At 35.6% G+C, this 27,906-nt stretch overlaps 2 protein-coding genes across 6 annotated transcripts in view; one reads left to right on the top strand and one right to left on the bottom strand.

Moving 5' to 3' along the window:
• Positions 1–441: 441 nt before the first annotated feature.
• The window catches only part of LOC113067044 (tight junction protein ZO-1-like), a 108,752-nt gene continuing 81,287 nt past the window's right edge, over positions 442–27,906 (top strand). For 2 of the 4 annotated variants that reach the window (XM_026239257.1, XM_026239256.1), the window contains exons 1-2: positions 442–939; positions 2,817–2,946. In XM_026239257.1, coding sequence (XP_026095042.1) covers positions 519–939; positions 2,817–2,946 — 551 coding nt within the window. In that variant the 5' untranslated portion in view covers positions 442–518. Of the gene's footprint in view, positions 940–2,816; positions 2,947–23,625; positions 24,116–27,906 lie in introns of those variants that run through there. The other 2 variants (XM_026239261.1, XM_026239258.1) reach the window with 1 other exon arrangement.
• On the bottom strand, positions 5,790–12,135 carry LOC113067045 (uncharacterized). Of its 2 annotated transcripts, none has more exons than XR_003279266.1 (2): positions 6,204–12,135; positions 5,790–6,102 (listed from the first exon to the last, which is right to left on the bottom strand). XR_003279266.1 is itself a non-coding variant. In XM_026239262.1 (2 exons), exon 2 carries the CDS (start codon positions 10,805–10,807, stop codon positions 6,869–6,871), a length of 3,939 nt encoding a protein of 1,312 aa, XP_026095047.1. In that variant the 5' UTR covers positions 10,808–11,504; positions 11,606–12,135; the 3' UTR covers positions 6,056–6,868. The 2 variants fall into 2 exon arrangements, 1 of the variants encoding a protein (XP_026095047.1); XM_026239262.1 differs by having other exon boundaries at positions 6,056–11,504; positions 11,606–12,135.

Genomic DNA, 27,906 nt, shown 5'->3' with positions numbered 1-27,906 from the left:
TACAGTATGTTATTTTTATTATTAAAAAAAAGGGGGCAACAGCTATTTACATGGTACTTAATGATAAATGATAGCTATCATATATATAAAAATTTATATTGGTTCACAGAGTTTTTCTGCAAACCTGGGGAAAATTAACAGAAAGACTGTTCCTGTGCTTCCCTCTGCTGGTACATAATCTACTCTTTTGTTGTCAATGCATATATGCTTAGGATTATGAAAAAACCTAATGTCTACGAAATTACTTTAGCTTTTTTTTTTTCAGATCTGATGTGCTGTTTAAAAAAATAAAAGTACAAATTCAATCCTCAGATTTCATGTGCATTTATGTATTCCAGAACTAGCAACAGACAGATCAACCTAACATAGTCTGCTTAACACAAAGCTAATCCTATTACCGTCTGTAAGCAGTATTTTGTCTCTGTCCAGATTGTCCTGCTGTCCCAGACGCTTTGGGTGTCACACAAATACGTGCAGAAGATACAAGCATGATCATCAATTGGTTGTAAAAAAAAAATATGCACTTTCCTCTCTTCGATGGAACTGTTCAGGACGTCTTAGTGGGAATCCTCAGTGTGAAGATGTTTGGAAGTGGCACTAAAAAGTGGTTTATCAAGACGAATAAAAGACAGAGGACTAAAGGAAGAAAGCCTGTCAACAGGAAGAGAAAGAAATGGGTGGCTAAGGTCCTGAAGCAGCACAGGGAGATGATCCTGAAGGAACTTGAAGTCAACAAGGTGCTGCCGTACCTGGTGTACGACAAAGTGTTTTCTCTCGAGGAATACAAAGAGATACTGGGTCAAGAGTCCAGAGAGAAACGAGCCGAGCTCTTCCTGGATCAGCTGTCTCTGAAGAGCCCGTGTGCGTTCAACGCCTTCTGCTCCGTGCTGGAGGAAGTGTGTCCTCACCTGCTCACCTGCTTCCTGTTGGACTGTGAAGGTAAATCAGACTTCATCGGCTGTCTATTTAGATCAAAGCTGGTCGAACCTCATGAAACAGGTCCCATTTCACTCCAAACAAAACTCAATAATAACTAATAAGCTACATAAGGAAAATGTTATATTTTAAAATGTTTTATATATATATATATATATATACATATATATATATGTAATGTTTTTTTTTTCATTATTCTCATTTGATTCTTATGTAGTGAAAACATTTCTTTGTTTTTCTTTTGCAATAAAGTAATGAGATTTTTTTTACTGTATTGCAAATACAGTAAAAGCAAATGTGAGAAGACAGTAAGCAAAATAATCATGTTATTTTGCACAAAAAGAAAAAAAAACCGAATCCATATATTTTCTTTTTTGTTATTTGATTCATTTACTTTCATGATTTTTTCGCATTTTAGTAAAGAGTATATTGCGAGAAATGTGCTTAATGATTAACATAATGTCATAAAATGAATGTTAATGCAAAAAAGCATTAATTAACGCTCCTAAATATAATGAAGGTTTCATTATCATTTACAAATGTATATTAATATACATACATACATATATACTGTATATATACATATATATATATATATTTGAACATGAATTGTGAGATCAATAAATCAATAAAAAATACTCCCAAATATAGGTTTAATTTTCATTTAAATAAATAAATAAACTAATATTTCTTATTATTGTCTTCAGATTTCTGGATAAATTATGAACTGAACATGAATTGTTAGATTCTCCATGCACAAGCCAATTTTTTTACATGATGATAATGACAATATTAAGAGAAATGGGCCTAATAAAGATGAGAATAATACCCTCAAATATTATTAATAAAAAAAAAGAAATAAATAATATGCCTAAGTATATAGTTACATTTCTTTTTAATTAATTACATTTTTCTGATTGATTTCTTCTGATTTTGAGGTGAAATGTGACCTATAATGACCTATAGTAGGATAATAACTAAAACATCATTATCATTTTATAATTTATTATTAAAAATATGAACATATTGATGTTGCAGTAGGATCCTGCATAAATGCAAAGCCTCAGTACCTTCACAAACACCTTTGCTAATAGCTGAGGTCTGTTATCTTAATCTAATCTTAAAGAGCAGTTAAAGCCCCAGCTGACTAGCAAGGAAGTATAGACACTAACCAGGCCTGTATGGCCCACAAACTCAGTTTAAGCCTGCATGTCCCACTAAGAGCTGGCAGAAAATAGCTATCTTAAATCCGCCCCTCTGAGGAGATTACCAGATAACCCAGGCGACAAACATTTATGGGCAAAACACAGCATATGGCCCCAAACATTAAACTCCTCGGCTAATTTAGCTTAATCTTGCAGTTTGATGTAGAAAGATCAACGTGAGGATGATAAACAGGCCAAGTTTATTTATTTTTTTGCATTATTTTTAAAGTGTTTCCGCTCATCTGCAATACATCTATAAGACGATTCCTATCAGATGTCAAATAGACGTTTATTAGATGACTTTGAGATGTTTATGATTCAGAATGCATGTAAAACTGACATCTTAGAGACGTCTATTTGATGTTTGTACACAGCAGATGCTTTCCAGATGAAGAGATCTTTAACAGACATCTTGCAGACGTACCTGTGGTATCTATGTTTGATGTTGTCTTCTTCAAAAGACTGGATTATCCTTGGATTTGGCAGATGTTTTTTATACTGACCTGTATTAGTGCATTAAACTATTTAGACACTGATCCGAAACTGATGCTTTCTTTCTGACTTGAATCATTCTAAAACCCTTCATAGGATTCATTACTGAGTGCCAATTGAATCGTCATTACATTACTATTCAGATACTAAAGTCGAAGGTAACTTTGTGTTTCTCTGTCACAGATGGCTCAGCTGGAGGAAACAAGAAGCAAGGACAAACTAAACCAACGCACAGCCAAGAGAACACGCTGTCCATCGAACGAGACACCGTTTGTCTTCTACCTATGTACACAGACCCACTTTTTGACACGAGGTAAGATTACTCGCCAGAAACGAGAACAGGCAATGTAGGAGTAGTTTCTTGGCATCAACACATTTGGATAGACAGAGGTGCCGAGGATGCTGCCGTTTGTCTCAGGCCTGAAGGAATGTCTGCATTTTGGTGCCCTTTCAGTGGCATTTCTTTATTTGTTTAACTGCAGATATTGTATATAAATGCATGCAGTTATTGGTATAATGCAATGTGTATCTGCCGCTGAAAGCACCACAGGAAAAGAAATCATATTTTACACAAGTTGTGAATGTCAGTTTGCAGTCTGAAGTGAGTTTTGATGGGATTAAAAGACGTCTTTAAAATGCATCTTTCTTTTGAGCTGCATGAAAAACACAAAACGAGCAGTGTTGTCAGACTTTATCAGGAACATCTACTGTACATATGAATGAGAATATATATCAGTAAGTACAAGTACAGACTGAAGGAACATCTAATTCGTTATGATATTTTATATTTGCATATATTTACATATTTATAAGGTAAAGTTATATAACCTTTGCAATGTTGTACATGCTGTGAGGGAGCCTCGGTTTACTTTTTTTACTCAAATAGATCTGTTTAAACAAAGTGAGCCGCAATCTGAGCAAACAATGTGCATAAGCGCCTGGGGATTGTCATGTTTTATGAAAATGTGTTTTCGAATAAAGAGTAAACACAGCTTTTAGCCAAACAAAGTCTTTTAGAAATGTTGGAGAATGATGCTAACAGGGCAGTTTGTTTGTTCGAGTAGCCAGCCGTTCTTTTTTTTCTTTTCTTTTTTTGTGGGAGTAGGACACATCCTGCCTCCAGCTCGGCTTCATGACATTTGAATACAAATGTAACTAGTGTGTGCATTTTGTTGTATTGTTTGCATTTAGTATATGTGTGTGTTTGTGTTGCTCAAGGTGTGTGCTTATAAACAAATGTAAAATCTAAATTTAACAGCAAAGTTTTCAATTTTAAGTGGCTTACAGTAAAAAAGAACACAAGGGTGAATTACGTGATGCTCAATTGTTTTGTCATATATATATATATATATATATAGGGCAGCCATTTATGCTGCGGTGCCCAGGGAGCAGTTGGGGGTTCGTGGTATTGCCCGCCCGAGACTCGAACCCACAACCCTAAGGTTAGGAATCAAACTCTCTAACCACTAGGCTACGACTTCCCCAAGACAGACATACAGTAATACACAACGGCTTCAAAGAATTAGGTAAAGACGTGCACTTTGCAGATGCTTTGACCCAAGAGGTCTGTGTTGACTAAAGTTAATGCTACATTTCACTTCAGTCACTTTTTGAGGCTTTAAAAGCAGTTAAAAACAAAATAGAGTGAAATATATGTTGAAAGAGGAGGATTTTGTTCATTTTATAGGCTAATGGGTGAGAAACTAACATCTTACAAATGCTCACACTCACTTTACAGATACTCTAATAAAAACTGTCTGCTTTCAGTTACGATTTCATGCTACATTTCACTCCAAGGCTCTTTTTGAAGTGTTATATCTGCTTGAAGTAAAATAAAATGAAACTGAAGTGAAATATATTTGTTGAAAGTTTTGTAGTCTAATGGCTAAAGTTGTACTTTTCTAAGAAACTCTTTATGTCTGTTTTGCGGATGCTTTGATCAAAACGTTCTGAAATATTTCATGCTACATTTCACTTCAAGCCTCTTTTTGAGCTACTGAGACCACCATTAACAATACAGATTAAAATATGCTTGTTGAAAGAGAAAGAATTTGCTTATTTAGGAGGCCAACGGCTAAATGAGCTATATAGCCCCTTTACGGAAATACATATGTTCACGCAGTGTGTTCATAATATCTATATGATGATGGTATTATATGTAACAACAATATATATATTAAGAATTTTTATATTTTGCGGACTATAAGTTGCACTTTTTTTCATAGTTTGGCTGGTCCTGCGACTTATAGACAGGTGCGTACGGAAGTTCTTAGCGGCAATGCATTATAATTTTTTTCATTTTTGTTTTCTCGTTATAACGACTTAATTTTCTCATTATCTCGACATAATGAAAGTCGTTTTCTTGTTATAACGACTTAATTTTCTCGTTATCTTGACATAACAATCGTTTTCTCGTTATAACGACTTAATTTTCACATTATCTTGACATAACGAAAGTCATTTTTTTCATTATAACGACTTACTTTTCTCGTTATCTCGACATAATGAAAGTCATTTTCTCGTTATAACGACTTAATTTTCTCATTATCTCGACATAATGAAAGTCATTGACTTCCATGGTATGCAAAAAATTATGGAAGCCAATGACTGCAGCAACTGGTTGGTTGAAATGAACTATTCCTTTAAGTTTAAGTTTTTCATTTAATATTTATATTATACAGTACTAAATTTTGGCTTAATTTCAATTAATAAAATATATTTTCAATTGTTTTATCTATATTTATTTATAACAGTTAGTGTAATGTTTTACTTCAAGTCTCTTTCTGAGCTGTTAAAAATATATTATTGGTCAGAAAACAAATTTAGCTTGTTTCGTCGAATAACAAGCAAACGTGTTTTACAACATAATCAAACATGTAACCATTTTACAAACCCTCACATGTATTTAGCTGATGCTGTGCTCAAATTGCTAAGCTTTTGGTTGCAAATGTAATGCTACATTATGCTTGAGACCATTTTCCATTGCACGAAATGCAAGACTAAATAAAGGTTTGCTGAATGTGTCAGGTTTTGTTTGTTTAGCAGGCTTAAAGTCGAATATCTTATTTGGTGGCGTAAAATAATATACCATGAAATGTGCGCTTTTAGCATCTCCATTATTCTCTTGCAGAACAGCTCCTACATCCCAGCCGTAGAGAATTCACTTCATTACTGGTTAAAAATAACTTGAGCTGAAGTCCTAGTCTGTCAAGTTAGCAAAGAAAAGAGGAGGAGAGTGAAGAAGATTAAAGCGGATGACTCACCTCACAGCACACTGGGAAAAAGCACTGAAGTGTGACAACAAGTGTGTGTTTAAACAGAAAAAAGAGTGTATGTGTTAGTTTGTGCATGAATAAGTGAATGAAGTGTTGTTATTTAAATGTAACTACTCGCTGGTCATTAAACAGTCCATGTTTCCAAAATACTGATGTCCATTTGTTTTATTTATAGATATGGAACACCGTGAAAACTACATACAAACAGAAACACAAAAATATAGTTTTACACACACATAACAATTCGAAGGACATCAATGCAAATAAAGAAATATACATAAATGAACACTTTTACCGTGTTGGCCTGGTTACCAGCAGTAGAATGGTGAAGAGCTCTAACAGGTGTATCTAAGTTTAAATCTCATCATTCAATTTGCAGCACTTCCAGGTTAAATCTAATCAGGAAGGTCACATGACCTTCAATTTAATAAAACTTAGCAGTACCACAAAATAAGCACATCAGAATTCATGCAATTGACACACATGCACAATATTACATTTAAATTGTAAAGTCTTAAAAATACAAAAAAGGAGCAAAACACTGATATTACAAATACCTCATACACAACCCATAAATGACCTATCAGTGTCAGCTACACTCCCACCAAATTACCTTTGATCTATTCAATAAACATAGAATGCAACAATTTGAATAATCAGTGGAAATTTCCAGGCATCAACACAATACATGAAAACAACTAACATGATTCTATCCCCACAATTCATTATTACACATTCTTCAGTTAAAATGAACAAATTGTTCACCATATCACATTGTTTTAATATTAAATGCAGTACACATCAACATGTGACCAAAATGCCAAGACCTACATGATATCAATACACCTGAATTTGAATAAAGTGATAATGCAATTTAACTTTGTTAAATCACTGCTGCTGTTAACTCTAATCTTGGCATGGAGACAACTTATGTGGGGACAACTCTCGCTTTCCCCGTGACTAAGGCACAATGTACCTTGGTACACTCACCAGCCTAAAATAGGAGCACTGACCATAACCTTTACTACTTGCGTCAAAAAGGTGTTGCAACTCAGTTCTCAAGATCTTCCTGAAGTTTGAAGATGTTAAACCTATTGGTATCTGTACCTTTTCTAGATTAGACAAATCCTTCAACCAGCTCTCCCACCTTGATCTCAATTCAATGTGTAGTGGTTCATCCCAACTTATGCCCTTATGACACATCTCTTGCAGCACCTTCTTACCGGATATGATGAATGGAGCCAAGAACCCCAATGTATCATAAATGGAAGCCACAATGGAAAGAATACCACGTTGTGTGGCAGGTTTCTCATCAAGCACAGAATTAAAGGTAAAGGCGTCATTCTCCACATCCCACCTTACTCCCAGAACATTCTTAACTGGAAGATAATCATTATGGAAATCCACATTTTCCACCTCAACAGCACGGTCACTCTCACTGATGGACGCAAGCACTTTTCTATTGTTGGAAACAAATTTGTGAAGGTGTAGTTTTCCTTTAACACACCGAGCCTGAGCTTCTTCTACCAGCCTAATTGCCAGCTCAACGGATTCCAGACTTATGAGACTATCATCTATATAGAAATTATTTATGATGAAACTAGCAGCTAAAGGATACTTCCTCTCAATGCTGGCGAGATACTTCAGGCCATAATTGGCGCAACCTGGGGAGGATGATGCTCCAAAGAGATGTACTTTCATTCGATATTCTCTGGGCTCTGTGTTTAGATCACCATTTAACCACCACAGAAAACGCAGGTAATCCTGATCTTCCCTAATGACATGAAATCTATTAAACATTTTCTCAATGTCACACATGACAGCAATTTGATGTTTGCGGAAGCGACAAAGCACTCCAGTCAACCCATTGGTAAGATCGGGCCCAGTCAATAGATAGTCATTCAAAGCGGTACCTTTAAACGTGTCCGTACAATCGAAGACTACCTTGATCTTATTTGGCTTCTTTGGGTGATAAACACCTTGGTGTGGAATATAACACAAATTTCCCATATCTAGTTTCTCATCAGCTATTTCTGCAACCCCATCTCTTAAGACACCTTCCATAAACATCCTGTAATCACATTTGAATTGAGGATCCTTGTCCAATTTCCTTTTAAGATGCTTCAGTCGTACTAATGCAAGCTTCTTATTATTTGGAAGTTGGGGACTAGTTTTAAAGGGAAGGGGCATCTCAAGATGGCCACATTCATTATGATAAACGCCTTCCTTTAGAACCTGCAGAAACTGAACATCGTCCTGAGATATGCTCTTTTCTCCTAACCGACTATCTACCAAATCCAGCTCAAGGGCTCTAACAGCAGCAGGTGTCACAAGGGGAAGCTCCCTGACTGATATGCGGTGACATATACTAGTCACATCCTTGGAGTTCACACCATTTGGAGTACCTCCTATGATGCTCCAGCCCAGGTCGGTCTTAATGGCATAAGGCTCTTCATCACCTCCATTGATGACCTGTCGAGGTGCCAATGCTCTGGAGCAATCATAGCCAATCAAAAGACCTACTCCACAATCCATTAGTGCAGGCATTTCCTCAGCAATGACTTCTAGATGTCTCCACCTTTTAGCAGTCTCACAGGTGGGAATATGGGTGCGCTCAAAAGGAATGAAATCCCTTGTATAAACGGGAGGCAGGTAGATAGAGCTATCTAAAGAAAACCCTCTCACTCGAAGTCCACAGACTCTCTGACTTTCTACAATGGAGTCTTTTCCCATCATCGTGGAAAGCTTTAGTTTTACTGGTTCCATTGATGCCCGCAAACTTTCACACACTTCCTGATCAATAAATGTGTGACTACTTTGAGTGTCTAATAAGGCATAAACAAGGATTTCAGACTCTGAGCCAGAAGACAGCCATACTGGAACAATCATTGATGTTGTACCACCTTCTCCTCCATTCACACAGCATGATAGAGAGGATGTACTCTCTTCAGCCTGCAAAACCATCTGTGAACGTAACTCATTTACTGGCTGACGATCTTCATGCAAAAGAGTTGGGTGGCGCTTCTTACATACAGCACATATGGACCGATTTCTACAATCTTTGGAGCCATGTCCCCTTCTTAAGCATGCAAAGCACAACTTATTCCCCCTAACAAACAGTCTCCTTTCCTCCACAGGCTCTTCCATTAATTTTTGACAGTCATGAACTGAATGACTCTCTCCACAGAACAAACATTTAACTAAAGTTGTGCCATGCACCAGTGTGCTCTTCAAATTACTAGACTCTTTAGTCTTGCGGTCAATAATATTGCTGGTATTACCCATAGCACATGCTGCATCTAAATCATTCACCGTAGTTGCCAACGTATTTACTCTTAAACGCTTGATCTCCTTGAAGGGCTTTTCTTCACAGATCTTCAATGCATACAACGATGACACAGGATTGCACGCTATGCGTGCTTCCTTTGAGACAAATGAAGCAAACTCACTAAAGCTTGGATAATCTTTATCTTGATCTAGCTGTTTTGTGACATAACGGTTCCACCTACTCGTCACCCAGTTGGGAAGCTTGACTAGTATCTTCTGATTCTCTTCGCAATCATTCAACACCTGAAGACCCTTGATGTGCGGCATAGCATCACTACATGATTGCAAGAAGTCACTGAACTCTCTTAGCTTAACGTACTCTGATGCACCAATCTTAGGCCACCTATTTAGTTTCTCTCTAAAGGCACGTTGCGCCACAAAGGAGTGACCATATCTAGCATTTAACTTCTCCCAGGCTTGCTGATAGGCTTGTTCATCTTTCCTATAAAAACTACCTTTCAAAACTGATCTTGCTTCACCATCAATATACTTTTGCAAATAGAACAGCCTGTCTGCTGAATTCAGACACCGTCTCTCTATAAGAGCCTTAAAGGTTGTGCTCCACTCTATAAACTTAAGTGGGTCACCAAAAAATACAAAAGGTTCTGGAACGGGAAGTCGAGATAGGGCCATTGACTCTTGCAATGTCTGTACTACGGATACCTCACCTTTTGTGACTTGCGGACTCAAACTTGATGTATTAGGAACCAGGGGACTGGGGTTGCTCACATCACTACATGCTGAACCATACTGCTGACTTCTTACTCTTAACTCCTCCTCAGTATACACTCGAAGCCTTGCTTCCATAACCTCAATGTCTCTACGATTTTCAAGCTTCTTCAATCGCTGCCTTTGTGCATCAATGTCAGCCTCCATTTCCATTTCTGCTTTCTTTGCAGCTAACAATGCGGCAGTCTCTGCTCTTCTAGCGGAAATGCTTGCAGACTCTGAAGAGGGTTTAGAGTGATTACTAAAAACTGTGGCTCTAGAAACTGTGGATCCGTATATGGACCTAGCATACTCACAGTCCAACAACACACGCAATCTTGCCTTCTCAGCTTCAGCATCGAACTCCATGCCATCCTCCACTAAACGTACATTCATTATTTTAATCAAGTCTGCAGTCACAGCTGAACATGCATCTATTTTTCTTCTAATTTCTTGACTTGGTACTGCTTGGAGTCGCATGCTATCATATAGGCCTTTCAATTCAGATTCTTTCTTCTCAACCCCATCCATCATGTCACACAAATCACTTTCAGAACACTCCTGTTTTAACTTTAAACGAACCTCTCTGACATGGATCTTCCAACTATTATATGCAGATATGAACTTGCTTTCCCTTTGGACCAGTTCTTGTGCTTTTAACTCCTGCATCTTTGGTGTTAAATGTTTATCACGGGAAGATTTCCTAATTTCATTGGTCTTTAATGAAGTAGAATTAAGCTCTTTAAGTCTTGCCTCAGATTTTTCAGTACATGTGGTACATGATTCATGTCGATTTCTCACAACACACTCATTAACTTGTAATGGAGATTCATTTTGCTCTGCTAAATCACCCTGAACTGACATTTTCGCTCTTAAAAATGTAACACTTTAAACAACAATACAACACATAATAAAATAACAGTCAATAACAGTGAAACTCTTAAATAGAGTAATGCCACTTAAATGTTACTTTAAGCACTATTTCAATTAAGCAAATTAAGAACCAATTGTCACTAGGACACTTCTTTCTTACATTGTTCTCTAATTATAGGCAGCTTTGTCTTGTAACAATTTTATTTTAACTTTTAAAACCATCCATTTACCAAAGATAACATTTAATATTTTATAGTCTGACCTGCTGATGCACGGATGAATCAGGCTGCGTGAGAAAGTCCTCCATCGGGATGTATCAAAACTGTACGTAAAACCCGCAACAAACCACCGCGGGAAGACGCATAGTTGCACGCTGAAACTTGCAACAATCAGTCCTACGAAATGAGGCACCAGCTGCACGATGAACCCAGTTTGCAACACTCAAGGATCCAGGAATACTGCACTAGAATCGCGCGCCGAAGACAGCCGCCTCTATCACCGCAGGAAGCAGCCAACCACTCCGAAAGACCCAGACGCGAGAAGCCGCACGCTGAAGCCGAAGTAAACTTTGGTGGAATGGAATTAGGCCACGTTTTCACTGTAACTACTCGCTGGTCATTAAACAGTCCATGTTTCCAAAATACTGATGTCCATTTGTTTTATTTATAGATATGGAACACCGTGAAAACTACATACAAACAGAAACACAAAAATATAGTTTTACACACACATAACAATTCGAAGGACATCAATGCAAATAAAGAAATATACATAAATGAACACTTTTACCGTGTTGGCCTGGTTACCAGCAGTAGAATGGTGAAGAGCTCTAACAGGTGTATCTAAGTTTAAATCTCATCATTCAATTTGCAGCACTTCCAGGTTAAATCTAATCAGGAAGGTCACATGACCTTCAATTTAATAAAACTTAGCAGTACCACAAAATAAGCACATCAGAATTCATGCAATTGACACACATGCACAATATTACATTTAAATTGTAAAGTCTTAAAAATACAAAAAAGGAGCAAAACACTGATATTACAAATACCTCATACACAACCCATAAATGACCTATCAGTGTCAGCTACATTAAATATGTTGCTGTGTTAGCACTGTTTGAGTTGAATGGGTGTGTGTATGTGTGTTGGGCCGGGCGAATCACGATGCACTCTTGTGTGAAGGACCGCATTCTTTTTTTTATCTCATTTCTCCTCTTTGTTCACTTTTGTTCACCTCCTTGGTGAATGAGCTTTGAATCTCATAACCCATTCCTGGACCCACATTTTTCTGTTTGTCAACCCATTCTCACTCCAAAGGCGTCAAAAACCGAAGCATGGTCAAGCGCCCCTAGCGTCACTTTTATGACGCCAAATGTGCCTCTCGGCGTCGACTATCGAAGCACTACGACCTTCATTGCTTTCAGTGGGAAACTTTTGGCGTCAGAATCCGACACGAGGACATGAGATGTTTATCGCTATGAAATCACGTTCAAGAAGTCTCATTCAGCACACATCGCGCGATACTTGCTATCAGTTCCACAGTTTGGGTGAGTAGTCGTATATACGCTCTTTTAATGCCTTTTATCAAATGTATTCTGTCTTCTTTATTAATCAGATTAGTGCCATATGTTTAATCGCTGTATTATATCGGTCATCCGCGTCTGTCTTTGAGTTTCATTGCGTTTAAATAAATGAACACAGCTGCTAATTAGTGTGATTAAACTCTATCTGTCACGTGACGTGCCATAGACCTTCGATTCCGTTTTATATTATTATTAATTTCAGGATCAATGATGTAAGTTGTATTTGTAGTAAAATCATGGTAATCACGACACAATAATAAATGAAATGTGAAGTTAAAACACAGTAAATGGGACATTAGTAACTGTAACTGTAGTTTTACTATGATATATTAATAATCAATACAACAATACAATAATCACCAAACCAGCTATGTTTGTATCACTGTAATGCTAGTGTTTTTATGTGCTTTTATATGACAGATATCACAGTAATCATGTGTTCTGTACCATGCTTTTAATACCTTTTAATGTGAATCCAAAAAAAAAAAAAAAAATCAAATTAAAAATAAATAATAAAACATGTATTTTTCCATCTTGCAGTTCATTCATATCAGTTTATATATATATATATATATATATATATATATATATATATATATATATATATATTTTTTTTTTTTTTTTTTTTAATATATATATATATATTTATTTTCATATATATATATATATATATATATATATATATATATTCATATATATATATATATATATATATATATATATATATATATATATATATATATTTATTTTTATATATATATATATATATATATATATATATATATATATATATATATATATATATATATAAATATATATATATACATATATATAAATATTTTGCTCACAGATCATTATTAACATTCTGTATATAATTCAATTTTATTTTCTCTCCCCTTTTTTATTATTTATATTTTTAGCTGAAAAGACGTAAAGGCAGTCAGCCCAGTGGTGTTTCTGGAGAGGGATGCCTTCAGAAATGGAGAAGACAGAAAGCTGCGGAGGCAGATATTTGCAGCAGTAAGTCTGTGATAGTTTGTCTCTTTTATCAAAAATTCCTGCTGTTATAATTTGTACAGCATTTGTTGTTTCTTAAACTTTTGCACTGTCCAAATACCCACACTTGCCATCTTTCCACTTGATTTCTTATTTGAAGTCTTTCCTGTATTTGGCCTAGTGTTCAAGTGAGCATGATGACCACAAGTGTGTGTCAAACTTTTCATGACCTGATGACTGTGTTTCCCAATCCTGATCCTGGAGAACCCCAGCACTGCACGGTTTTGGCGTCTCTCTTATCTGCCTTGGAGTCTTCACTGATGAGCTGATGAGTTGAATCAGGTGTGTTTGATCAGGGAGACATCTCAAATGTGCAGTGTTGGGGTTCTCCAGGACCAGGATTGGGAGCCACTGCCTTATGGGACACTTATGTGTTTAAAGAGATTTTTAATATCTAATTATCAATATTTCACATACTGTACATTGGACAGCTTTCCGTGACCTCTTGTGAGATCTCGGCAAAAAGTCTGACGATTTATTCCAAAACATGATGCATGATGGGATACACTAAGCTTTGTATAGCGCTCCGGAGCAGTATTGGAGAGGTTTAGTGTGTGTTAAGGACGCTGTGCTTTGGCATTATTAAGACAGGGGACAGTCTCGTTCACACACTGTCATGTACACACACTCTCAAGTGGCCAAGACTGCAAGTGTGGGTATCTGGACAGGGTCAAAGTCTTAAAAATGATCCCTAAACACATCACAGTCTTAATAATCCAGTTTAACACTTGTATGATATTGTACAAGCCCCAGGACGGTCTCATCTGACACTATCAAAAGAATTCATATGACTATAGCTTGTTATTAATTACTTGCTTTCAATAATGGATTCATTTAACATTTAATTTTACAGCATCTTTACAGAGGTGTAATGTACAAGCTGCACGTAATTAATAATATGTCCTTCCTTCTGTCTTACAGGATTTTTTCCAGATAATGCTGTTCTTCTTTTTCAGGTCTAAAATATCAAGCTCAACAGCTATTTTAAGAGCCAACCCTCACAAACCTTCCTAAAACCTAAAAGAGCTATTACTGAGTCTCAGCGAATCTTGCCATGATCAGCTCTTCCCAGGTACATTTGTTTAGAATATTTTTTAATCAACATTTACTCATCAAATGCTCTGGTCTGAATCTTACTTTAAATTAACTTAATTATGTTTAATGAGCAATATTAATTGCTCAGAGAGTAAGTAGAGATTTTCTTGTTTCACAGAAGAGAAGGAAGACCAAGGAAATGATTTGCTCAGGATGAGAAATGAAGACGGCCATCTTGTGCTCAAACAAACAGAAGTCCTTTGGTATGTGTGTGTTGAAGCAATGTTATACAACATTTTATGATGATCTCTCACAGAACTGTTCATGTCAGCCTTGATTTCTTTTTATACTATTACAATTACAGCATGTTAGCAAAGTGTGACTGGACATTTTTAATATTATATTTTTTTAAAAACACACCACCTGTTTTAAAAGCAGACAAGTATCATGAAATTGGTTTAGTTGATATAAACACCAATTGACATTATTTCATTGTTTTATAAATGTTATGTTATAAATTGTGAATTGATAGTGAATTGGTTTGAAGCCAGGCATTACACTGCACCGACTAAAACACATTTGTGAGAGAAGTCAGGAACTTTGGAGAAAGATTCTAGAGGAAGAAAACGCATTTACTGCAACAACAGATGAATTCTGGAGTCTCTGAGAACTACACATGCTAATGTCTCATGAGCAAGTCCTTTGCCTCTGTAACTTTTTCTTAATTCTTGCAGAATGACATATTTATTGCAGTATTTTTATTTGTACAGATGATCTCATCAGCCAAATGAGGGGTTTTGACCAAGTGATGCTCTTGAAAGGAGTGAAAGAAGAGGATGTGGTAAATTCTCTTCAGAGAAAAAGCTTCTCAAAAGGTCTCAAACCAGCTTGAAGAATGGTAAGTGTACAGTACTACAAGGGTCATAGTTGCTCACACTGCTAAAACCACACAGAACATAAGCTGCGCTCTCTGTCCATTAAACAACTTCTTCTGCATTGTGTGTTTCACTTTGACCAGGTCTGGGATGTTAGGACTGAGAGATCCTCTGGCTGAGAACAAGCTACACCACATCAGTGCTGGATATCAGCCACAAACTGTTTCCAGACACGAGAGAGGATCACGATGGGGAGATGAAACCAGTTTAGATGTGATGATAAGGAATCATTATTTTCTGGAACAGTATCACATGTCTTATATGTATCACATGATCTGTATCACAGTTGACTGGATGGGACTGTGTGACTTTTAAGGACATTTCATCACTCATCCGTGGGAACTGATTTATATATGAGGTTAATGTATTTTTGATGATAATTATTTTCATTGAATCTTATTTGTCTTGATGCTACTTTATCAACTTTATAGTCTATGCTTCAATAAAATGAAAATGGTGAATATTGTGTTCTGAAGATTCTTGGTAAATACATCATTTTACTAGGTAGGCTCATATGTGTTTATTTTTGTTTTTATTTTATTTAGACTTGGAAAAACGACATATTAATTATTGGGATTATTTTTTTATTTAAGACATGAACATTTTTGATCGGATTAATAACATCTGGGACATCAGTACACCAGAAAGTATTTTTTTATATTTTAGTAACAAATATGCACATTTTTTGTGAAATACAGGGAGTTACAAGATTAATTATTCTGCATTACAAGATGGTGCCATGGGCTTTATTGTTACAAACACTTAAGGGATAACTGAGAATGTAGCAGGAATGATCAACGTGGATCTTGTACTGCATTAAAACCAAGAGCACGCACATTACTGATGTCCAGCACCTGAGGAGCAAGATACAGGGGTGAGGAGGACATTTTTACACTGATTTCGGCTAATTAGTTATATATAATGCTAATATATATATATATATATAAATTAATATTCTTAGCACTGCATGAATTTGTCCTTGTGTAATAGTGAAGTATCACAATGTGTATACATTGTCCTTGATTACTGCTTTACAGTGGGGAATAGATAATGGCAAGTTGTTGCAGGTTCATCCATTATATTTCTTGCCATTTACTTCAAAAATCAAAGAAATAATCTATTATTTTCATTATTAAATCATTTCTTTCTAATTTTTCCATGTTTCATCAGATGGCCTCACAATGTCCTGTCAAAAGGTATAATAGTCATGATGAATAGAATAGAAAACAGAGGACTGTGAAAACTGTCAGATATAAATGTGACTCAGCTCAGTATGTTGTTCATGATGAGGAGAATACATATATGTAGGTTTTACTGCCCTGCTACCCCCAGGGGCCCAGTAGCACCCCCCGGAAGAGCCCAAAACTGTGCATTTCAAATGGCTGTAAATCAGAGTGCAATTAACATATCAAAGAGAAAATGGGCAGGATTATTACTTATGCTATGCTGATAAAATAATGTTGAGCTCAGTTTTCAGAAATAAGTGGAAAGCTGGCATAAAAGCATTTTAAATATTGCTCACTGTAAAATACCACATTTCAGCCTGCCTCTCAAATATATCACAGATGTTTGCACAATAAACATATTTAGATATCCAGTTTACCTTAAAATAAATAATTTATTTAGTTTCGTTAATAAAAAGTTTTAAACTACATTACCCACAAGCCTCCGTCGTTCTATCTATAGAAAGGCAACACTAGGGGGCTGTTTTTTGTAGTTCATTGAAGTTATGCTTAGGGTTAGGATTAGGATCTCGCTAGAGATGTCATTTTTCTCAAGATAGCAACACTTCATTGTTGACTTAATATATTACTAATGTGATGATAGGAGCAAAACATACTTTTTAACATGATGCGCTGTTTAATATGGGTTAAAAGATAGTCCAACCACAGACTGTCCTGAAAAGTCATAGCCAATGACATCTAAGCTGAGCAGCAGCGTCACACTTCCTTATCCATGTATGACAGATGTCTTTCGTTTTTCGGCTGAAGGGATAGATTCGGTTAACAATAGATTAAGCTTGCTACTTATTAGATTCTGTTTTATTAACGTCTTCACCTTCCTCCGTTGTTCAGCTTGACAAAAATTGGGCAATATTGATGTGCACATGCCCAGCAGTCGCTGTTGTATCCAACAGATAGATTCCTCTCATTAAATATAAGACACATTTTTAAGATTTGTATATTTTTTTTTTGACCAAAGACAAATATATTTACTAATCAAATGACGTGCTTCTAAAATTTACATTGTATATTACATTGTGTTTTAAAGTTAAAATTGTTCACATTTGTGTTTCTGTGATTTACCATTCTCTACCATTTGAACCCTAGGAATAAAAACAGAAATTATAAATTAATGAATGAATGAATGAACAAATAAATACATAAAGCATAATAAACATGCATATTTTTGTAAGGATCTTCCATTATTTATTGATATGTCAAACTCATTTAAAGACAACATGCCCAAATTACTACACTGCGTCCTCTGTCACCAAGCTCGTTTTTGCCACCATAAAGAATAAAAAGGCAGTTATGTTGTAAACATTAACTATTTTCAGTATGCAAATGAAAATGCTTTTATTAAAAAACAAAACAGTAAATACAGTATGTCTTTCAGAGAACACTGGAAAAAGATCAATTTTATTAAAAAAATTAAATTGACCAAAATGTTATACAACACAATGTAAATGTTTCAAACTCACAAAAAAACACCATGAAGACATGCATGTCAAGTGTGCAATATCATCTATAAAACTCAATCAGCACAGCATCAAATAAACACTGATTGTCTGAACAATGGAAGACAGAGAAAGTGTTCAGGAAAACAAACACCTGCTAGCTTTGACAATAACATCATGAATTCACTTCATGACTGGAGCTAGGGGATGACTGTGTATGAATATCTCCTTTACTAAAACTCTTAATTAAAGTCTAAAAAGTTCACTGTATGAAGCTTGAAAAAGAGAACAAAATGCTTTATCAATACGAAAAATACTATTTTTAACTATTGTTTTCATCACTGGTTCTGTAATGTATTCATTATGAGCTTATAAATAAAACAAAGTTACATCTTCTGCAAAAATCTAACCACTGCAAAGTCTAATCACTGATCCAGGGACCATATCTGTGTGTGTGGGGGATAAAGAGTTAACGAGGTGAGTCCTTGTGCGTGATGGAGAACTGCAGTGTTATCCTCAAACAATCCTGTAAAACAGAAATATTACATTACATTCAACTTATACATTACACTGTGTTTTGTTTAGACCATAAAAGCAGCCTCTGTAAAGATGCTGTAAAATTAAATGTTAAATGAATCCATTATTGAAAGCAAGTAATTAATAACAAGCTATAGTCATATGAATTATTTTGATAGTGTCAGATGAGACCGTCCTGGGGCTTGTACAATATCATACAAGTGTTAAACTGGATTATTAAGACTGTGATGTGTTTAGTACAGTATGTGAAATATTGATAATTAGATATTAAAAATCTCTTTAAACACATAAGTGTCCCATAAGGCAGTGGCTCCCAATCCTGGTCCTGGAGAACCCCAACACTGCACATTTGAGATGTCTCCCTGATCAAACACACCTGATTCAACTCATCAGCTCATCAGTGAAGACTCCAAGGCAGATAAGAGAGACGCCAAAACCGTGCAGTGCTGGGGTTCTCCAGGATCAGGATTGGGAAACACAGTCATCAGGTCATGAAAAGTTTGACACACACTTGTGGTCATCATGCTCACTTGAACACTAGGCCAAATACAGGAAAGACTTCAAATAAGTAATCAAGTGGTCAAGTGAAAAGATGGCAAGTGTGGGTATTTGGACAGTGCAACAGTTTAAGAAACAACAAATGCTGTACAAATTATAACAGCAGGAATGTTTGATAAAAGAGACAAACTATCACAGACTTACTGCTGCATATATCTGCCTCCGCAGCTTTCTGTCTTCTCCATTTCTGAAGGCATCCCTCTCCAGAAACACCACTGGGCTGACTGCCTTTACGTCTTTTCAGCTAAAAATATAAATAATAAAAAAGGGGAGAGAAAATAAAATTGAATTATATACAGAATGTTATATATATATATATATATGAAAATAAATATATATATATATATATATATATATATATATGAAAATAAATAAATATATATATATATATATATATATATATATATATATATATATATATATATATATGAATATATATATATATATATATATATATATATTTAAAAAAAAATATATATATATATATATATAAACTGATATGAATGAACTGCAAGATGGAAAAATACATGTTTTATTATTTATTTTTAATTTGATTTTTTTTTTTTTTTTTTGGATTCACATTAAAAGGTATTAAAAGCATGGTACAGAACACATGATTACTGTGATATCTGTCATATAAAAGCACATAAAAACACTAGCATTACAGTGATACAAACATAGCTGGTTTGGTGATTATTGTATTGTTGTTTATTATGATATATTGATTATTAATATATCATAGTAAAACTACAGTTACAGTTACTAATGTCCCATTTACTGTGTTTTAACTTCACATTTCATTTATTATTGTGTCGTGATTACCATGATTTTACTACAAATACAACTTACATCATTGATCCTGAAATTAATAATAATATAAAACGGAATCGAAGGTCTATGGCACGTCACGTGACAGATAGAGTTTAATCACACTAATTAGCAGCTGTGTTCATTTATTTAAACGCAATGAAACTCAAAGACAGCCGCGGATGACCGATATAATACAGCGATTAAACATATGGCACTAATCTGATTAATAAAGAAGACAGAATACATTTGATAAAAGGCATTAAAAGAGCGTATATACGACTACTCACCCAAACTGTGGAACTGATAGCAAGTATCGCGCGATGTGTGCTGAATGAGACTTCTTGAACGTGATTTCATAGCGATAAACATCTCATGTCCTCGTGTCGAATTCTGACGCCAAAAGTTTCCCACTGAAAGCAATGAAGGTCGTAGTGCTTCGATAGTCGACGCCGAGAGGCACATTTGGCGTCATAAAAGTGACGCTAGGGGCGCTTGACCATGCTTCGGTTTTTGACGCCTTTGGAGTGAGAATGGGTTGTGTTTGTGGAAGACCAAAGAAGAAGTGCTCTCCTAACTTGTCCTATTTCATGGACGCGCTCTCCACATCACATGGAGCTGTCGCCATGGGCTTGGGGAAGCAAGGTCCTTGAGCAACTTTGGTGGGTGTCCTGAAATAGATCTGTGAATGTTTGAATTTGTGTCCTATATAGTAGGAATGAGACACCGTCCCACACAAAGGAGTGTTGTGAGAAGACCTGCCTGATATATTGAATATTCATGATGCGTTTTGCCGGCCAATTTGCAATTAAGCGGCATTGTAAATGTTCCTAGATGTTTGTTAATGGCTGTTTATACAGTTTAAATGATTGTTCTAATTCTATGAGAACAGAGACTTCCACAACATAGCTATCCATCTTATTTTTCAACAAAAAAAAGACTACGCTATTTTCTGTGAGTTTTCCGATTCATTAGCCACTATATGTAAATAACTACTAACTACTATGTAAATAACTACTATCTATCTATCCAATAAAAATGCAAAAAATCTAAATAATATTTTTGTAAGAGCAATTTAAACAAGTGGTGGATGCAATAATGGATGCTTAAGGTTAAAAAATGTTTACTTGTAAAGTTCTATTTACTTTCATTTTAAGTGAAAATTTTTTTTAAAAAAATTTAAATAAAGCCATTTAGAAATGTGCTATAGTAATTTGTAGTTTATTAGTAATTAGCTTGTCTTCACTGTAGCTTATTTAACATTTAAAGGAATTGTACATTCATAATTGAAAAAAAGCTTTTATTTGCCCTCATTCCATTTCAAACCCATGACATTATGTCTTAGCAAACTTAGCAAAACAGAGACTTTTGAAAATGATGGTGTGGCTGCCCACGTTCACTCTGCACATCCTTGTCGACCATATAAACAATAACATCATGCTCATTGTTGTACCTGCATGAATGGTCATGTATGCATTTTCGGTTGTGTAGTGTGGATGGAGGAGACTGTTTCTGAAACGCAGTGAAAACGCCAGTGTGGACTGCATTTAAAATGAAAATGTAAATATAGCCTTAGTTTGCTGAGAGAAAGAAAGTGGCTTGTTTGAATAGTGATTGTGCGAATATGCTCTGGTATGTACAAACAAGGGAACACACAACTGAATCAAACATCTGGAAATAAAGCAAAACAACAGGGAACAAAGTAATTCCAAAAGATGCCACACTTGTTATTTACAGCAATAATCTGACATTAATTTGATCGCATTACACCATCCCTTGTGTGACATCATTAAAAACAATTATACTGTTGAACCAACATTCCTTACGAAAAAGAAATTTATTCAAGCGTGCTATTAGTATACTTCTTTTAAACTAAAAATAGGAAAGTATGTTTTTATTTTACTTCTCAAAAATATGATTAAAATTACATTTAAGTATACTTGACTTATACTTACAAAAAGTCTAAATATATTAGAACTATACCTAGAATCTGTTTTCATTATTATACGGTAGAGGGCGCTAGTACACATCTTCTGTACAGAATTTCCAAAAAAAAAAAAACACACACAAGTGAAGAAGAAAAAAAGAAACAAGATGTAACAGGATCATCTGACATGAAACAGCATTAAAACTGTAACGTTATGGAAATTTCCGACTCCATCTGTCTTGATTATCATTCCAATGATAATCGATGGATCTAATTCATAGTCTTTTTTCAACTTTTTATTCAAAATGTTATTTCTTTTTTTTTTCCTTTTTTTATGAAACTTACCCACATTTAAGTGTTTAAAAAATAATAATTGAAGCTAGAATAAAAAAAAAAAATTGTTTACAAGCAGATACCCTGTTCTTTCTTTGGATGTTTTGTATGTTCATATATGGTAGCACTTTATTTTACAGTCCTGTTCATCATGTACATACTATGTACTTATTATAGTAATTACAATAACTATGTAATAATTAGGTACTAACCCTGAACCTACCCCTAAACCTAACCCTACCCCATGTAGTTACCTTGTGTTACCATAACTTTCTTAGATAAATACACTGTAAGTACACTATAAGTACATCTTAGTACACGTACTGTAAAATAAAGTGCAACCTCATATATTCATGTATCAAAATATATACAAATTTAAACCTAAATAGGGACATAGTATACTCAAAGTATGATGTTAAGTTCACTTAAAGAAAACTTTTGAGTATACTTGCAGTATAAAACTACAAATCTAGTAGTTTACTGAGACTATACTTCAAAGTGTATAAAGTATTTAATTAGTAAACTCAGTATACCTATAGGTTCACTTTTAGTATAATTGCAGTACAAACTATAAACACAGAGGTATACTAGTTGTGTACTCAAAGTTTGCTACTGTTATACTTAAAGTACACTTAAGTATACTGTTATAAACTAGAAAGTGAGCAAATTTAGTCCCAAGGAGTATTGAAACACGACACTTACAAGTATACTACTAGAACACTAAAATATGTATACTTGGTACAGAAAGTATACTTAAAAATATACTTAAACTTTACTTAAGTATACTTAATAAAATCAACTTGAAGTATACTACTTTTTGGTAAGGGACACTTTGAACAACAGATGTGTGACTAAGTTACTACAGTTTCAGAAAACGAGCTAGCTACTTAATTTCTCCAGCAGTGCATCGTACTAAGAAGCAAATTACATTATTGTAAATCCCAGGTGAGTTTTGAGAAGTCAATTGAATGATTAATTAAAAAGACTTATTGACGAGTAAAATATTAAAGCTCCAAATATTGTAATATATTGCCTGTTTGGCGCCATCTCTGTTTGAAACCTGCAATGGCAGTTATTTGCGGAGTTGTCTTCTTTACATTTGTTGTGCATTGACACTCCCCAGCTTGGATTAATCTAATTTATTGAAGTTTATATGTGGGCTGTCAGTCAAACCACCAGTGTGGATATTCGCTGTACTTCCGAATTACATTTATTACGTCTTGGAATATTGTAAGATATCAACTCAAAATTATGTCACAATTAAGTAAATTATGATTAAAAATAATAATAATAATTTGGTGAACTGTCTCTTTAAGCCCACCCCCCAACTCCACACACACACCTACACAAACTCCCCAGACGGACGCGTGGACGCTTCAGCGCGTGCAAAAGAGAGGGAGAGTTCTAAGAAAAGTGGCAGCACGCGCGAGTGGCGGGAAAGAAAGAATCTCGTGAATTATTACGACTGGACTGGCGCGCTTTCAGTTCCGTAGACTGTGGGGTAGTACGAGCAGACTGTCATTGCTGTAGTGATGGGCGGCAGCGGCGTGCTCCCTCGCGGAGAGTGTTTCTCCTGTCACTGCTGCTGCTGCTTTAAATGGCGCTGTGATGTTCAACACGAAAGACGCAGTTGAAGCCGATGCCAGGGAGTATGAGAAGGAGGAGAGAATAGATTGATATTATTAGTAGTAACGTACCTGCGCTTCTGGTGCAAATTTTTGTGTTTCACAAAAGCGGTGAACAGTACCATGGTGAATTACCAGAAATACATTACTGTAATGCAGCTGGCTCTAGGGGTGACTGCCATCAACAGAAAGCGTAGCCTGCCTCCCAGAAAACACATGTGGTGAGTATTTATATATATGTGTGTGTGTGTGTGTGTGTAAAGGGCTGTTCGGGAGTGCAACTTGTTGGGAAGAACGTTTTACTTTATAACAATGTAAATATCTCTTATTTCAGTCTCTTCGGCGGCAGCGCGAGCAAAGTTTGAGTGTACATAAAACTCTTCACTTTATTTAATTAACGATTCAGTCTACTAGAAACCCAAGCATGTCACATCATTTATATGTGTATGTCTACTATGTGCACTTTCAAATAAAATAAAGTTACAGCATGGACGTGTTTCTATGCAATGGTTTGTGTGTTTCCTTCATCGTCTCTGTGTGTGTATCTGTCTGTGTTCTGTAGAATTTCCTCGTTCATCTCCATTCATAGTGGTGCTCACTCCTCCAGCACTGTTTCTGTGGTTCTCCAATCACTTACTGACTACACTTTATTATTTTCTTTCTCTGTTGGAGCTGGATATAAACACAATTTATTTTCATAATTACCATATTCCACACTCATCCTCATACACTTTTTTTATTTTTATTTTTTTTATTACTTTGCAGGCTTGAAATAAACAGGAAATTGTGGCCTTCAGGGCATACTGTGAGACTCAAATAAAACACCTAGGCCTACTTTAGATTGAGAAATGTTGATTTGTCGTTGGGTCTGACACTTTTTTCTGTAAGTCTCACATGGCATAAAACTTCACCTCACACTGCGATGCTACTATCAGGCTAAAAGGGCAAAATAATTACCTAAAATTACATGCTTTAAGATCAAAGGAAATCGTGCAAGATCAAAAATAGTCTAATGGAGGAAAACATACAATTAGCATAAACGCCAGGCCTTTGTTTTTGTAATCGCACTGAAGAAAAAGATGAGAAACTGTCAAATGTTGTCCTTAAAGTGCTTTTATAAGAAAAGTTCTGTTTGCAGATGGTTGGCCTGTAATGACTCAACAGCCGTTGGCATTTTATGCCCCTTGGGGTTAGTAAAGGCTGCTAATTTGAGTGTTGCATGCTGGGTAATTCATATGTAACTAATTAGGTGCAAGTTGTGAGAACCCATATGTTTCTATCTAGTTTTCATCGTCATTAAAAGCACCACAGGCACTTGTAGCAGCCAGTTAGGTTCATTTTGTAAATTTTCCCCTTAAATGGAGATCAGCTTGTTTTACTTCATGTAAGGAGTAGTGCAATAGTTGACCCTTAAAGGAAAACTGAAGCCACGGTGTTCTGTCCTAATGTGTGCTACAACATCAGAGCAAAAAATCAGCCAAACAAGCAACTGTAATTTACTACTGAGATAAGTAATTAACACGACTAGCTCCAAATAACTAGAGAACTTAACAAATCCTGATAAATCCAAAATGATGATGAGGCATCTTAAACCCTGAGAGACATCCTTGCAATGCAATGTTTGGGTGATGATTAATTATTCATGGGTTTTGAAACATGACGTAGCTGCTGTTCACAGGAACGTTCTCACCTCAACTGTAGTGGGATTTGAGGCACATGTTAAACAAAACTCACAGTAAATTAAACAAGAATATGTCAAAAACACATCTAGGTCACATTTCATCCAAGTTTCACTTTCAAAGGAAAAAAATGCATAAATATGTTTTCTTGACAAATCTCATTACTGTAATATGTGCTCATTCTACAATAACATTTACATGTATGCATTTAAGCAGATTCTTTATCTAAAGCAGATTTGTAAAGAGCCAGCGATATTCCTAATATTTGTCTCTCTCAATCAGGTAAAAAATATTCTGAAAATGTACTCAACCTCAAACCAGCCAAAATGTGCACGAGTTTGTTTTCAGTGTTTTATTTGAAACAGATTTGAAGAAATTAAAGAAATTTAGCATTGCATCACTTGTTCACCAGTGGATCCTCTGCAGTGAATGGGTGCCGTCAGAATGAGTTTCCAAACAGCTGATAAAAACATCACAGTAATCCACACCACTCCAGTCCATCAAGACGTTTTTAACTTCAAACCATTGTGTCTGTCGAAGATATGAGTCCTCTATCTATAATATCATATTCTTCAGTGAAAGTTGTGTCATCTGAATCGGGGGAGAAATCTGCACAGATCAAGCACTTAAGTTTGTTATGTATTTAATGTAAATAACACATATTTTAAGGTCTATTGTAATTAGAATGATTAGAATTTTGCTTGCAAATAAGTGCAATTACAGCAACAACAACAAAAAACTTCACACATGGATATCACATTATAGTAATAAAAATGTGACTTTTTCCCCTTAAGATATGCAAACTGTGGAGGGATATGTGCTTAATTTTCTTAAAAATAATGTTGTAATGCAATACATCGAATTGGTACTGAAAAAACAAAGGCTTTGTGTTCATTGTTCCTTAGATTTTTGGGGTGAAATGTTACCCAGATATGTTTAAACAGTCATTAATTACTAGAAACATTATAAATATCTACTAGAGACTCTTCTCTGATATCTGACCAGAGGAGGCTTAAAGGGTTACTCCAGCCCAAAATGAAATTTTTGTCATTAATCACCCCCATGTCGTTCCAAAATCTGTAAAAGCTACATTCATCTTCGAAACACAATTTAAGATATTTTGGATGAAAACCTGGAGGCTTGAGACCCATAGACTGCCATGTACAGTAAGTTACACTGTCAATATCTTAAGTTTGAGTTTCTTCAAACCCTTTTACAGGTTTGGATGGACATGGGGGTAAATGATTAATGACAAAATGTTCAATTTGGGGCGGAGTATTCCTTTAAGAATGTGTGGTGTTTGAGAGTTGCTACATTCAATTTGTTCCAAGGTGAGCCTCCTGGCCTGTGGTCAAATATCTGTCCACTTTCACACCAGAAGATTTCAGGATCAATCCAGGAAAAGAGGTAAAAGGAAAAACACAGTGGAGATGAGTTCTCATGAGTCGAGTGAAGATTGCTTAGAAGGGCCCTTGTAGACGATAATGGACACGCAACATTCTTCTGTTTTTGCTGTTTGTGATACCAAAAAATTTTTTTAATTATGAAGCATATCAAGTCACTGGATCAGTTGACTGTGGTACATGACTATAATAAACCACATCTCATTTATCTTCTTCGTTTTATTACCAGTGATTTACCAAAAAGGACTTTTCTTAACCCTCATTGGGGGGGTGATTGGCTGTGATGAGTGGAAAAAGAGAAATTCTGAGAACAGCATCTGTTCCCAGTCCTGGAAGCACAGCAGATGGTCTTCTTTCCCCACAGTCATACAAACTATCCCAGAGCTAAGCTTTAACCTGCATGGCGTAATAAAATAGGCGGCAGTTGCCCACCCTGAGGCCTCTTTACTGTGTTTTTTAGCATTTACACACTCTTTTAAATGTGAGCTGGGTGTGCGTTTGACTGATGGAAGCCACAGAGTTAAGAAGTAGCGTCTACGGTCATGTTTCATGTGAATAGCTGGGTTTCCCCACACAGTTTTCGCCCCTCCTTTCCAATAGACAAGTAGAGCACTGATTGAGACTCCCTGTAACCTGTCCTCCATCAAGCTATATAAACGTCTTCGCCTTGCAATTCATCTCCATCCAGAGTGATTATTTACTTCATTAGCAGTTGACATGAGCAGTTGTGTATTTATGTCTAAACTGTGGATATTGACTGGTTTTCTATATCTAATTGTGCTTGGTAGCTTTATGAGAAGTCAGGAACTCACAGACTACTGAAGTTGATTGTAGACTTTTTGTAGGCTTTTCTTATGGCTTTAACTGTGCAAAGCATCTTGTTTGGACAGAACAATTAGCTGGACACTCAGTAGTATGTGTCTGAAAGCT

This window comes from Carassius auratus, chromosome 50 (genome assembly GCF_003368295.1).
Source record: "Carassius auratus strain Wakin chromosome 50, ASM336829v1, whole genome shotgun sequence".
NCBI classification, from domain to species: domain Eukaryota; kingdom Metazoa; phylum Chordata; class Actinopteri; order Cypriniformes; family Cyprinidae; genus Carassius; species Carassius auratus.
The sequence above is the reverse complement of the archived record's forward strand: the minus strand, read 5'-3'. Positions and strand labels throughout refer to the sequence as shown.